This window comes from Echiichthys vipera, assembly GCF_963691815.1.
Source record: "Echiichthys vipera genome assembly, chromosome: 4".
Taxonomy (NCBI): Eukaryota; Metazoa; Chordata; class Actinopteri; order Perciformes; family Trachinidae; genus Echiichthys; species Echiichthys vipera.
In genome coordinates this window covers 9,199,884-9,214,869 of record NC_139829.1, presented here as the reverse complement: position 1 = coordinate 9,214,869, position 14,986 = coordinate 9,199,884, and the positions used below count along the sequence as shown (strand labels likewise).

Below are 14,986 nucleotides of genomic sequence, written 5' to 3'. Positions count from 1 at the left end.
GGATAAAACACACACATGCACGTACAAGCTCACGCACGAGCTCACGCACGAGCTCACGCACGAGCTCACGCACGCACGCACGCACGCACGCACGCACGCACGCACGCACGCACGCACGCACGCACGCACGCACGCACGCACGCACACACACACACACACACACACACACACACACACACACACACACACACACACACACACACACACACACACACACACACACACACACACACACACACACACACTCTGGTTGGGTTGAAAGGGTGAGGAAGGGAGTATATAGTGGAAGCTGTGTTTGAGAGCAGTTCATGAGTGGGTGTTTCAGATGAAATGATTCCCATCTTTCTCTCTTCCCTACTATTCTTCTTTGTGTAGAAGATCTGGAGCTTTTCCTCACTAACTCCTTCAGAGAAAGTGGCAGAGAAGTAGACCTCCATTAAGAAGACACTCCAGTATAAGCAGACTGCTGTAGTGTGGAAAGAGAAACTGGTCCTAACTTAATTTACCTTACATTGAAGAAAAGACTAAATGTGTGTATCTGGATTAAAGCCGGGGCTCAGTGTTGTTCTTCAGACTAGTGAAAAGAAAACATCCAAAACACATTAAGGTGTTTATTTTACTACACTTTGTCTGTTTGTTTCTGTAGATTTATCTTAAATTCACCAAAATATTTCATTAGAAAATGCCAAATTTGCATATTTACACATAACGTTTCAGAAAACTTGTAATGAAAAAAGAAAGTCTTATTGTCACTAATCAACTGGGGAAGTTTCAGGGTGATATGTTAGTTAAAAGTTACTCGATTCACCTGCAGTGTATTCATTTCTTTAAACGCTGATTCATTTATCATTTATCATTCACAGCCTGATTTATTTAACATTTTATTCCTAAAAACATGGAGAAAATAGATTTTTTTTAAGGCTGTTGCCAGAATTTTCTGATTCATGGAGTGATAAAAAGAGATATCTGTAAAAACCTTTGACTCTATTATGTCAAAAAAATGAAACAGGAACTTTGAACCTGGCTTTATCAAATGTTCACAATTTTGTTCTGAAAATATATGTAAATTAGTGCATATTTCATAAGATACTGCCTCATTTGCATATTTACACATAACAATTCAGAAAACTTGTGATACACAAATGACTTGTCTCAATGTCAGTAATTAACTGGTAAATTGCATTGTGATATCTTTTATCTATATTAGTTAATTTTGTCTCCCCAGGTTACATTCATTACTTGAATGAGGCTAAATAATGCTGCCTTTTTGAATGACACTAAAAACTATTTGCTGTACAGTCTGAACAATATGCACACATAGAAGTCAGTTTGCTGTGTTGTCACCTCATTTGCCATAACCCAATTCCTAATTTGAGGGCTCTTGTCGCCCAGGCTGTCCTCAGTCATCACACTATGACCTATTGCATGAAATGCTCTCTGATGCTTGGGTGGGAAACCAGATAGGCGTGTCAGCTAAATAAAGAAACAGCCACAACAGCTCTGATAAACACAAAACGCCTTTGCTGGAATGCCGGACCTGACATTTGCATAGAAGGGGCCTGCTTTGACAAAAGAGCATCATGCAAGACAAGCTGCCACGTACGGGCGTACACACACTGAAACGTGACCAGGTACAAGACAGTGGATTCACACCCAGCTTATCGTATTTGAGGAGCTGCTTTGTTTCCACAAGCACAGCATCGAGCCAGATTCAAACACTCACTTCAGTTTGGGTTTTAATCAAAGAAATCACATTAAACTGGGCTATTTACAATCTCTGTGTACAATCTAACTGAAAATGCATTTCAAGAAAAGCAAGAGAGCGAAAATAGGAGAACCATATGTCATAAGAACCATATGACATATGTGTAGGCATCTACAAAATACATCTATTAAGCAATTCCACAGTTCCAAGAAACTTTGTTACCAGTTCAAAATTAGCGTCTCACTCTCGACTTCCAACCCTAAAAAAGACTGCGCTACCAGCCGGTCAGCCGACATGAACAAATGAGTCAATTGATTTACAGAAAATGAGCTGTCACATTTGAATCACTGAGGGTCATTAACTGATCCAAAAAGGCCATTAAAACACAGGGAGTGTCTCATAATCAATAGTTAACATATTTATTTGACCAGTCAAGGAACTACAGGTCAGATTAAAGTATCTAGCCCCTGGGTCGTCTTGGAAGGATTTATCAGAAGAAAACAAACGGGCTAGCTGTGCAATGACATGATCCTGTTCCAAAAAGGTTAAAGAGCGAGCGGCCGCATTGGTCAGTCGGCATGACCAGCAGGGCATCCTTGAAATCTCCACAGACTGGGGGGGAAGTGGTGTTTACACAACAGAAGAAAAAGAAGGTGACTGCACAGAGCTGGTAAAGCAGAGGCAGAGAAAAGGTCAGAGATGGTGTGTGACTCTTAAGCTGCAGGGACTGCTGGGGAAAAGTGTGCTGTGGCCCGACTCTAAATGGCTTTCTAACTGCCAAACCAACTACTGTGTTGGTTATTTGATATAGGGTTACAAAGAAAGCAGTTGTTTTTGTAGACGAATCCGGCGAAGTACCGGAAACGAACAAGCTGCCATTGCTGCGGTGGCGTCTCCCCCCCTGTATGGGCACGATTGAATGGGAGCTGTCATTATAGGTGTACCTTTTCTACTTTTAGCTGTACTTTCTATGCAGCATTTCATTTGACAACGATGTCTAGGAAGTGGGGAAGAACCTGTGCAACTCTCTGCTGCTCTAACAGCAGTGGGAAACTTGAACGACACAAACCTTTACCTCATGAAGAGTATTTTTACGAGATTATTGATTGAGATTATTTAATTCCATCACTGATTTACCCAGCTACTTTACGTTTACATTGTAGTCATTAGGTTGCCCTAGTTAGAGTTAATTTACTCTGTGTGATCACGGCAGTCTTGATAGAGGCATCTAGCGTGAGCAAGCTAAGCAATGTTAGCATAGCTGGCATTACTTTTTCACTGATTTGAGCGAAGCAGCCGCATGCTGTTCATTGTGAGATTGATGAGTGTTAACCAAAACCTAGCGTGCTGTTGGGAACAAAGTCCCCTCTGTTAATATTCTTGATCCCTTTCTTGCTAACATCTTGGTCCTCTGCACGCCCAGGGAATCGATGTAGACCAGACGGCCTCAGACAGGGGCGCTATTCACAAGGTAAAGGTTTGTGTTGTTCACATTCAGTTCTTCTTGACATTGTTGTCAAAAGTAATGCTGCATAAAATGTACATATAAAAGTAGAAAATGTACACTTATGACAGTTCCCATTCAAGCGTGTGCATACCGGAGGGAGACGCCACTGCATTAATGGCAGCGCCGCTAGATGGCCAAACACACAAACGGCTCGCCGGATTCGTCTATATATCCGAGATAATTAAAACCCTCTCCAAGTCCTGAGGCTCTGCAGGTGACATCATGTCCACAAACATTACAGACAGCTTCTCATTTACTTATCAGACTTACACAGACTACACAAACAACACACCCACATCACTCACCTTCAGGTCCCGGTGCACCACGCCCATTTGATGGCAGTGAAGCACCGCCTCCAGGATCTGCTGGATGCAATGACTGCATGCAAACATCAAAGGGGGGGAGGGCGCATGTTAGTTTTAGCAGCGCTACAATCCCGTGCACAGGCCAGGGGGTGAGGGGAGGGAAGGTGTAGGGAAGGGGGGGTATGATGGAAGGGTGGGAGAGAATTAACGGGGAACAACAGGGGTTGAAAGGGCGTTCCTGTTGCCGGCCGTCACACTCTCACCTTAGATTGGCTTTGGCTGACCCCACTGCTAAGCACACAGCCAGGATTACGCAAATTAAGCCAATCAGGGTTCAATCTAGTTTACCATTGAGGCCCAAGTGTAAGGCCTTCTGTCATATACATTTCATAGATTTCTCTTATTGTTGAGCGTCCCACATAAAGAGGTGGCCTCAGAATAAAACAGCTACTGCAGGAATAAAGTGGATCGAACACCCTATAGTGCAGCAGATGTCGTCAACGACTTTCATTAGCAGGGTTTTTAGGGGGTTGGCTGCAGCTCTGGGTTCCACTCGGCTGACCTGAAAGAGCATAGCTGTGGCCGCTCTGCAACAGAAGAGTCCTCTGGGTCGGTTAATTCTGCAACTAACCAGTGGATATTCTCTATGATCTTCGTCTTAGATAATCTGTTCTTCCTCGAGATGAAGATATCCACAGACACGCTCATCTGAGAAAGAGGTTTTACAGTTGGCTGCAGCTGTATTCTGGATACCCCTCGTCCCTCTGTGTTCTTATTGAGCAGGCCTTGGTGGCGATGACAGGGGGTGTGAGAATGTGGCTGGCCGTGAGGGGCACAGAAGGCGTTGATGAAGGAGGTAAGGGAAGGAGTGAGTCATTGTGCAATTAATAATTTTTAAAAGATGTGTCTGTCTGGGATCAACGCCATGTCTACTGCAGGCCTGGTCGGCCACCGCTGACAAGAGCTGTCATTCTGCTGTCCGTTAGCTAGGGGACACTAAAAATAAAAACCCCAAAGTCAAAAAGTGTGCAAAGGTTGCTAAGGGATAATTGAAGTTTGGGTCCATGTATCTGAGCAGGGGAAGAAGATATATATATATTTTTTAACAAATTGTGAATACATTTTTTATTCGCAAATATCTGTTATTTTTTTATCGTTCAGAATTTGATAGAATATCTGCTGTAGCTATACCACTGCTGTGATAGCATGTTTGTTTGTTTTTAAATAACCAAACCACTTCAACAAAAACCTTTATTTTGTGAAAATAAAATTTTCAGATACAGTACCTCCCAGTTATTAGTGTTAAGGGATCAAACCAGAGCAATGTGAGAAACTAGTGATGTCCTGTGGGTGCAGATGTGCTGAAGTCATTCAAAGCTGTGGCCTCTACACTTACTGAAAGAAAACAGTGTTTAAATCTTCTCTTCTAAAACATTGGTTACTGTTCCCTAATTTTTATCACTGCTTTTTTTCCGCAAAATAATGTTTTTTGTTGAAGTACTATGGTTATTTAAAAAAAACATCAAATTATGAACAATAAAAAATAACAGATGTTTGAGAATAAAAACAGTATTTTTTAATTTGTTCTCTAATTTTGATCTCCACTGTGTGTATATATATTTTTTGGATGAGGCAGACAACACGTACATGTATGTGTAGGGGTCATGTACTGTACGTTGCCTGATTCCAGCTGTGGGAAGTGTGGACTAACGTAGTGCTGCGTAAACACAAACAAAAGGGGTGTTGGGGTTGTGGCGTTGTGTTTGTGGACAAAAGCTTCCTGTGCACTGACAAAGTCAAACTCAGAACGAGGTTTGTGTTTCACATTTTTCTAAATGTTAATCCCAAATGTGTACCATATGACATGATGTCACATTGAGACAGGCGCTAGCTTTGTTATTCATACATGAGGCCAAGTGCTGACACAGAGGAAGCCAATCAAATACAGGTGTATACATAAATGTTTTATTTCTGTTGTTTAATTGATGATCACCGCACTGAGAGATAAAATGACTGACACCGTGATAAATGTCCAAAGCAGTAAAATCTTCCCTCATAGTGCTATGCACCGTTGTGCCTTTAAACTCATGGATTAATTACTCAAACTTGATGTCTTGGATTGCATTTCATCGTTCACCTGTGCCAAAAACAACGTGCTTTCACCAACGCGGAAGATTTTGGATAGTGGAAAAACATGCTCTCTTTTTAAAAATCATTGTAATGCATTTTTCTGTGGCATTAAAGGGCGTGCTGCAGTTGAAATAGGCTTAAATAAAATGGAATTAGATGAGGTCAGATACAATATAAGATGCAGTATTCAGGATGAGGGTGGCCGAGGATTGAAAATCTCTCACTGCCCTTAACTGGCCTCTGTTTGTTGGTTGCCCCTTTTCACATGTAACATGCTGATGTTGTTTGTGTGACTGTGTTTGTGTGAGTGTGGGTGCGATAAGCTGCAAATTAATTGCCCTCTTGGGATTCACACAGTTGTCTGAATCTGAATGAAGCGGTTGCTGCTCCTAGCACGCACGGATTTTGCTGCAGGGGCTGCTTTTTAAAAATGCTTCACTTTTTTGTGGAAACACCGTTGAAAGTAGGCGGTTCACAGGGCGTTTGTAGCAGCTTTAATCTCAAAACATACAGTCCTCGAAGGCTGACAGTAACAGATTGCAATAAGAGTCTGAGAGAGAGAGAGAGAGAGAGAGAGAGAGAGAGAGAGAGAGAGAGAGAGAGAGAGAGAGAGAGAGAGAGAGAGAGAGAGAGAGAGCGAGAGAGAGAGAGAGAGAGAGAGATATGGACTGGCAAGGCTGTAAAGTTCAGGGCTATAAATTTGAATCCTGTGTCTTGTTTCTAAAGGTCTCCCGAAGAATAAATACTAGGCCGGTCACATCGACAGAGCCGTGTCTGCTATGTGATGACTGGAAGCCAACGAGAGCATGTGGCTGCATGTGACTGTGAATGTGCGGTCGAGGTTACGGCGACTTCCGTCTATTAAATGTGTGTGTGTTCTCTTGCACCCTCATTCATCCATAAATGTGTGCCTGTGTAAGTATTCATGCAGTTAAGTGTGTGTGTGTGTGTGTGTGTGTGTGTGTGTGTGTGTGTGTGTGTGTGTGTGTGTGTGTGCGCGTGTGTGTGTGTCTCTGATGGAAGGAGTTCATCCCAGACGTTCCTGTGTTAGTTAGCAGTGAGGGGCGGTGATGCCGTGGATATCGCACTCAATATTTTAAGATCTATCTGTAGTGTTCCTCTCCACATCTTGTTTTGACAACAGCAACTATAGAATGTTTTTGTGTACGAATGTGATCTTCTATAAGACGTGTTTTGTAGGGTTCTTTTGCAAACTAGCACGCTACCCACTTTGCAGGAATTCTGAAAGAAGAACTGAAAAATGAGGTCTACAGATCGCAGCCACAAATGCACCATGATATTTAATAAAAAGCTTTTGTTTTCCACTCTGGTTCTGTTTTGTAACTTTTTAAGAAGGTGTTATTACATAGCTAATACATAGCTGCAGTTCTTGTAGCACTTGAAATGTGCTTTAAATGAAAAGTGCATTGTACATAAAAGGAACCATTACAAATGCATTGCTTTAAGTAAAACTTTTTTTTAAAAACAACCCATGTGTATTTACATAACAGCAATTTCTATTTCCACCTCAACTCCTACTCTAACTCCATCACTATCAATACTGCTGTTGATTATAACTATGGAAACATTACATTTAATTAGGCAATTCAATATTATGTAGTATATTATTGTGATCTTTCTGATAAAAGAAGCGATAAATTAAAGACATCTTTTCTTCTTTCTTTGTTTTTTTAATAAGAGTGGCACAAAGGTGGAAAGTGTTCAGTCGTAAAATTACTTGTTATAATAGTTGCAGATATTGTGTGAGCACTAATTACCTGTTATATAATATAATAATAAATACCTGCTGGCTCAAAGGAAATAATTAAATGAGGGCTGCAGAGATAATTAAAATGGTGGTTTAATATTGTGATGCATGAAGAAGTCCTAACACCCAGAAGTGAGTGAGCGTGTTTGTACTTCAGGTTCCTTCATCTCAATTGTTTTTTTTAAGGGGTTTTTGGTAAGAGGCCTGAAAAAACCTTTAGAGATGTCAGCCTGGTCGTCACACAAAATACTGTCATTGTTTGTTTCTGCAAACCAAAGAAAAAAGGTTTTACTATTTTGGGCAACCTTTTACGCCTGTATGTGACACACCCATGGACGTATTCTGGGACAACGGGCCCCCATTCAAGAAAGAGAACAAGACACCCAAATTTACAACTTTTAGTCATTTTATAGTCTTTTTTTTTCTCTCTGTGGTCATTGTGCACTTATTTTTAGTTTCTTTGTATGCCTTTTTAATTGTTTTGCATCTGTTTTTAGTAGTTTTGCATCTTTTGTGGTGGTTTTGCAACTATTTTTAGACATTTTATGTTTCTGCCATCGTTTTGTTTCTCTGTGGTCATTTACATCTATTTTTAATCGTTTTGCGTGTCTTTGTTGTAATTTCTTTGTCTCTGTGGTCGTTTTGTGTCTATTTACAGTCATTTAGCATCTCTTTGTGGCCACTTTGTATCCCTTCAGTAATTGTTTGTCTCTTTTGGTTCATTTTTGGTTGTTTTGTGTATACTGGTGATCATTTATCATGTCTTTGTGATCATAACATGTTTTGACCTTATGGAGCCCTGGGCCTGTTCAGTAATCCATCCATGGATGTAGCGCGCTTTTAACCGACTCCAATGTTACAATATAGACGTTAATATTACACATTAAACCCCATTGGCTTTTGGTTGAGGGAATCAGGACGACGGCAACCTCTGGCTTAGACTTCACAAACATCCCTGCACCACTCTATTATGAACTCTAGCTGGTGATCATTCATTTATGCTTCATTTTGGCCTTACAGTCACTGCTCATTGATTACAGATACGAATCAAAACCAACCGTTTCAGCATCGATCTAAATTGGTGGAGAGAAGAAGCATTTTAATCGACACTGCTGGTTTGACTATTTTGAGGTAAAATTCAGAACCGAAGATAAAAAGCGCCTCCATACGCAAAGAAGATGCTTATAAGGACATCATAAAACATATCAAATCATTTATTTTTGACAGTTCTTTTGTTGTGTTTTTCTTTCAGCTCTATAAAAAGGTGCTGAATGAGTCACGGATCAATACTATAAAATAAAGCACTCCGAGCCAGAGAGAAGGGAGGGAAGAAAAAACATCAGTAAAGATCAGAATAAATATAACTGCAGCTTCTGGTGGGAGAAATTGGCATGTGTAAACACTGGATATTTATTTCACCTGTGGAAGGTTGTGTGTGTGTGCATGTGCACTCATTCATCGATTGATCTTTCCGTCAGTGCAAAAGGAGTTTTATTGTGTGGTTGTTTGTAACATGTTTGTAAGGAGAATATGTGGGAGGGCAGATGTGGCGGGTAGGCGGGTGGTGGGGATGGGGGGGTTTGAGGCAGGCCAGGGTCCTCCTATTATTAGAAATAAAATACCATATAATTTAAAAAAAGCAAAAAGTAAACATTAGAGCATACCAAGAGACAAGTTGGACAGGCGGACGTTAGACGGGGACGACACAAACAGACGAGATGGAGGAAGGAAGGAAAGAGGGAAGGGACGGAGGAGGGAAAAGGAAGCAGGGATGCAGATGCTCCTCTACACATACTAACCTTCAGGTCCCTGTGCACTATGTCATGTTGGTGAATGTGATGGACACTGTCTAGAATCTGATGGATACAGTGACTGTGAAGACAAAACAGAGAGAGGAGGGACGGTGGGGGTGGAGGGAGGGATGAAGATGAAGATGGATCGTGGGGGATGTACAGAGAGGGACAGAGGTGGAGAGAGGGGAAGGGGGTGGGAGAGGAGAAGAAAGAGGATGCCAGGTGAGCAGAGTGACAAAATTAAAGATGGGAAAATGGCAGGTTAGATTAGAGGAGGCCAGGTGACACAGGTGTCAGAAGAAATGAGAGGGAGGAGGAGGGAGGTGATTGGTGCAGATAAAGATGTTGGAAGGGGGAGGGATGGGAGACAAAAAAAACGTTTTGCTTTTTTAAACATGACAGACAAAGAGCAGCCACAGCAGAACAACCTGCCAGACAAGAATCACACCGGAGAGGAGAGGAGAGGAGAGAAGAGGAGAGGAGAGGAGAGGAGAAAGGTGACACATTGTGAAAGAGAAGATAGGACGCTTATGTATAGGATGAAACTGAATCATAGAAGACAGGTGGGCTGATGCCAGGCTATATTTCCACCACTAAAAAAGGAAAATACATCATAGTGTGAGTGATACATGCACCTACCTCACACTGTTGTGAGTGTGTGTACATTTAAATGCGTGTGTATGTGCAATGAGAGTGTAATGTGCACAGTATGTGACTAATAGCAGGCGCAGAGAGACAGGCAGCCTGTAGGATCCGCACCCACACAGTGTCTCGTTAGTGGGTGGACTGAGAGAGAGAGAGAGAGAGAGAGTGAGTGAGGGAGATAACACTTCCATATACACCAAAAAAACAGGATATGTACACGCACCGACCTTATGATGTGACACTCGTCAACATAATCCGTATTTCAAACCTTAAAGAGCAACTTAACACAGCTGAAAATGCTGTGAAATGACACTGGGTGTGGTCACTGATGGGTGCAACATACTATAACCCTTTAACCAGAGAGGGCTTTTTAGCCTGACATACTCTTTAATCCTAGATCCACGTCCACAAACCTCTCTGAAATTTTCCAAAAACGACATTTAAAATATTTGTTCTGAAAAACACAAATGTTTCATTCAGATCTATTTTTGCACATTCTGAGAGGGTAAACCAATACAACAAGAGACTTAACTACTTCAATATGTGTATTTATGTCAACATAAACATGTCTTTTATAAGGTCTACATAGCTACACATTACAAAATCAACAAATAAAAAAATACTGTCCCACACCGTAAAACTTAATTTAACGACTATAGACCTCTCTCCCTTTCATCCTTTTCCCTTTGAAATCTAGTTTTGGGATGAATTTGGGACGAGAGTTGAAAGAAGAAACCCCTGCTCACGTTACAAAGAGTCTTTTTCCTGGTTAAATGACGGTCAAATAAATAAAAATTAAAATAGTCAGATAAAAGGCGAAGATCCACAGAGAATGAAACACTTTTCAGCTTCATTTCTTCACTATGACAAGCTCTACATTTGAGCAGTTTGAAACAAACTTTAGCACTGATATTAACTGGAAGTGATGAGGAAATTTTACTGTCTACATGCATGGATGCACGGCTTAAGCAGGCAGAAAATAGGAGAGCATCTCCATCCCACTCCTTTTTGTTGTTCATTCGTGTGTGTTCTTCTAATATCTCACTGTCCAAAAACCATTATGTCATTCCAAAGAACTTGTGTGTTTATGAACTCCTTGCGAGGCAGAGAGGGAAAAAAAAGTGCAGCGCATGTCGCACTCGCCAAAAAATGTGACTTGCTCAGCACTTTGAGCTACAATGTCCAACTGTTCTCTGCAGGAAAGGTAAATGATACTGGGAGGAATATGAAATACAGAGCCAGGCTGTGTGTCAAGAAAGGGCACCTTATCTCCCTCTCACAAGCCTTTCAAGACTAAAACACACACTGTATGGAAATAAAGCCTTTGTGTAATATGGTTTCAGTGCTGACAAAAATAAATGTGAGGATGAAAATAAACGTATGTGCAAATAACAAGACAATGGCGGCTGCTGTTCTTTCAAGGAGGGGAAGCTCATTTTCCCAGCCTACATCATAAATGTGTTTGTTTATTAATAAGTAAATTCTTCCCTTCGTTCCTTTTCAATAAAATGATCTGTGACCTTTTCGTACCAACTAGGCGTCTTTTCCAGGGACTTGACCAGTGTCCTCTCAATGGCAGCAGAGCTAGGCTGCTTAAACGGCCTTGGCCCAGCTGGAGCTGCTGCGCCAGGCTACTGTGAAGTGTGACCGTTCGGTGAGTGTGAGTGATCGTGACGGGGGGAGAAGCTCCACAGCTGCCGCTGCTCGTTGGAGAAAGAAACCGCAGAGTGACAGAACAGCGTCTCCAAACACAACGCTAGTCGTTTTTAACAAAGACAAAGTCTCTGGGGATCGGTAAAGTCTCCGGATCAGAATCAGAATGAAAAACTTGGAAAATGCTCCAGTGAATGTTTATTCTTCAACATCGCTGATTCGCTCATTTAGCTGTCAATCAAAAAAGGATTCCGCCTCAGACAGCTCATCCAATCATCATGAAGAAGCCGAGCGTCCGGGCCAGCCCACTGTCACATAGACCACCAGAGACGCTTAGCGTCCAATGGGCGGGACAAAGCCCAGCATTTATCCAATGACCATTTAGTTTGCTGCAGTGGAAAAACCTGCTCTACGCTTCCCCATTGAAGTGAGTAGAAGCTGAGCGTCCGTCTGTGTAAAGCTCGTTGGTGCTGTGAAGGATGACTGAGAAGGAAGCTGCACTGGTTAGCTGTGATAAGGAGCTGATTCTGAAAAGATGATGGCTTTATAGTGCGTATTTAGACATTTTAGGAGGAGCTGAGCTTTCCTTGCGGTCTTAGAGCAATCGTCATTGCAACAAGGTAATCTTATGAAACATTTCAACATGGAAGCTAAAGAAACGATCCATGGAAGTATCTCCTAGCTGCAGTCGGATAAACACAACAACACAGTTTTTGATTCTGTCTGTTCCCTAGTGAAGAAAAACTACTTGATTCAGCTTCAGGTGTTTCAATCATAATGACCTCCATCAAATCACACACGACTGAGGAGAAACTGTGATAGATTCTGACAGGGGGTGACCAGGTGGGATGCAGCACAGTTTGGGGCCTGTGTGTGTGTGTGTGTGTGTGTGTGTGTGAGGCTAATTACTGCAGATAATTAAAGTCCCAATTCTTGCTGGTCTCCACGGGAGTGAGGGTGGGGGGGACTGGCCTGGATGACTGACATTCAAACAAGTGAACGGAGGGGAAAGGAAATTGTGTGTGTGTGTGTGTGTGTGTGTGTGTGTGTGTGTGTGTGTGTGTGTGTGTGTGTGTGTGTGTGTGTGTGTGTGTGTGTGTGTGTGTGTGTGTGTGTGTGTGTGTGTGTGCCAGGGATGAGTACTACAAGATGAGTGGGAAGACAGCGATCACTAGGTGGTTTAGCTGGGCAGACTGTAGGTAGAGTATACACACAGAGTAAAATACTGTAATTCTGTTTTCAAAACACATACAGCCACATTTCTACATTTACCAATCGGACGACAAAAGGAATAACAAGCTGGCTACAGTTAACAGCCTTTGTTTGCTCACAAAAATCACTGGACCAAAGCCAAAAAACAGAAGCTCGTTGGCACCAGGCATAAGGAGAAATTTGCTGGCAGTTGTTGTAAATATGCAGATTTGACAAAACAACTGTCACCCTCAGCGCACAGGAGATGAACAGGCAAAAATCCAAGATCATTAGCAAACTGACAAATACTTCACCTTAACCACAATTTGTTTCAAAATTAATGACAGCCTTGTAAACACCACAAACAGAAGAAACTACCTTTTCCTTCATTTCTTTTTTAACATTGCCACTCATGCAGGGCTTCCAATCATATCTAAGAAATCATTTTCCAGGACCTTTACAGGACATTTCCAGGAACCTTTCTTGAAAATAAAGTGCAGTACTTGCTAAGTCATATACAGTAATTAACTAGTGTGCTTACTGTCACATTTAAAGTCTGTGTAAATAAATGACAAAGATGGGGATTTGAGTTTGTCACCGAAACATGTGTTATTAAACACCCAGACAAATGTGAATGGGTTATATATCAGAAAGTAAGAATACGTTTCAAAATAATAAAAAGTAACGCTGAAACACTGGGGGCCAGTCCACTGAGGGCGCCTAAAGCACGGCCAATTACAGCAGATGTGCCGCCTCTCTCTATAAATGCAGGAAGAGAAACTGACACGTGTGCAGGAAGCAAATGTTAGTTTTAGGCTAACTATAGTTCTGTTAGTGTCACTAAAGCATTTTGACAGTAAGTAAGAGCACACATGTCGTTTTAAAAGCATGTGAAGTGGATTGTGTGTTAGGATGGGGTCATGATCGTGATGCTAATTTCCATAAGCGCTTTGATAGTAATCCCCATTATGAGTTAGCTTCAGGAGCTAAGATACAATTCAAATTTTTCAGTACAACATAGATTTTTGCAGGATATTTGGACATTTTTATCAAGTATCAGGTGTTACCAGGAAAACAAGTGTCTAAATTTCCAGTTCAGATTTTGCTGAACTTCCCTGTCATAGTTTGAGTGGCTAACTCAGACACAGCTGAAAGTTTGTCAGCCAGTGAAACAAAAAGAAAAACTGCTGCAGCTCTGCAGGCCTTCCTGCAGTTCTCAGAGTGTTCCTATCCTCATTCTGCATTGTGGTGCACTTACCTCATTCTTATCTCTGTGTCTTTACTCTGCACCTACGTTCTTTTTACATTTGTATATTTTTTATCTGACCCAAAGCCTGTTGAGGGGTTACAGATACTAAGGAGTAAAAATATCAAAATGTGTCCAATTTGGATCTGTATATCAAAAGGCTGTGTTGTGTCCAAGCCCCCACCACAGCGACTTCCTGGTTTATCCAGTGAGGAAGTGCCAAAAACTGCAGCTCTCCAAGTGTCCACTAGAGTAGTTTGCACAATAGAGCAGTTTCTCATTGACCCCCATGTTAAACAGGCTGTTTTCACAGCATAATTAAACCTATTTAAGGCTTGGGACAAAAAACATTCTCGTCTGTATGTTTAGGTCATATCTCCATGACAACAGTGAGGGGGGTGGATTTTTTTTACCAGGCTAGTTCTTATTTTATTGGAGATTAAAGTTTATGAATAATTTGGGGCACAGCCTCTTGAGTTACAGTTAGCCGCTGGCCCTCACTTCTCCTTGGAGGTATATGTCATCAATATGGACGTCTCTCCCTCCCCCCAACGTCACATACATGCCCTTTTTTTGGTAAGAGGAAATGAGGCGGAGTCAAAGCCTGACAATGGCAACTCCCATAGCCGAATTGGATCAGGATGAGAGAACGGACCTCGACGGGTATTCTATGTCCATTTTTGTATACACTTTATGGTCAGACCTAACTGGTATTGAAAAACTTTGAGGAGAACGGTACCAAATTTCTGTAAAAAATGTTAATATACAGTCACGCACAGATGGCAAAAGTCTTCTGGTCGTTCCCCTCATTAGCACCGTTAACTCTGAGTGGCAAAGTGTCGGGACGTACTGCAGAGGGAGAGGACTGTAGCACAATTTGCTGGTACTTAAGTTCTCCACTAAGCTACTCAAATAAAAGGCACATGGTAGTATGTGTAGCTCCCATGTGTTTTATTTACTTGAATAAAAACTTTAACTGACAGTATCAAATTGGTCGAAATTCTTATTGGGTATTACAAAGGCTAAATGTTAAAAGCCAGTCA

The 14,986-nt window shown here is 41.7% G+C and overlaps 1 protein-coding gene across 5 annotated transcripts in view; it reads right to left on the bottom strand.

The window, feature by feature from the left end:
• camk2b1 (calcium/calmodulin-dependent protein kinase (CaM kinase) II beta 1) overlaps window positions 1–14,986 on the bottom strand; it is a 77,416-nt gene that overhangs the window by 44,198 nt on the left and 18,232 nt on the right. For all 5 annotated transcript variants that reach the window (XM_083913208.1, XM_083913209.1, XM_083913212.1 and 2 more), the window contains exon 6: window positions 9,215–9,287. In XM_083913208.1, coding sequence (XP_083769334.1) covers window positions 9,215–9,287 — 73 coding nt within the window. The remainder of the gene's footprint in view (window positions 1–9,214; window positions 9,288–14,986) is intronic.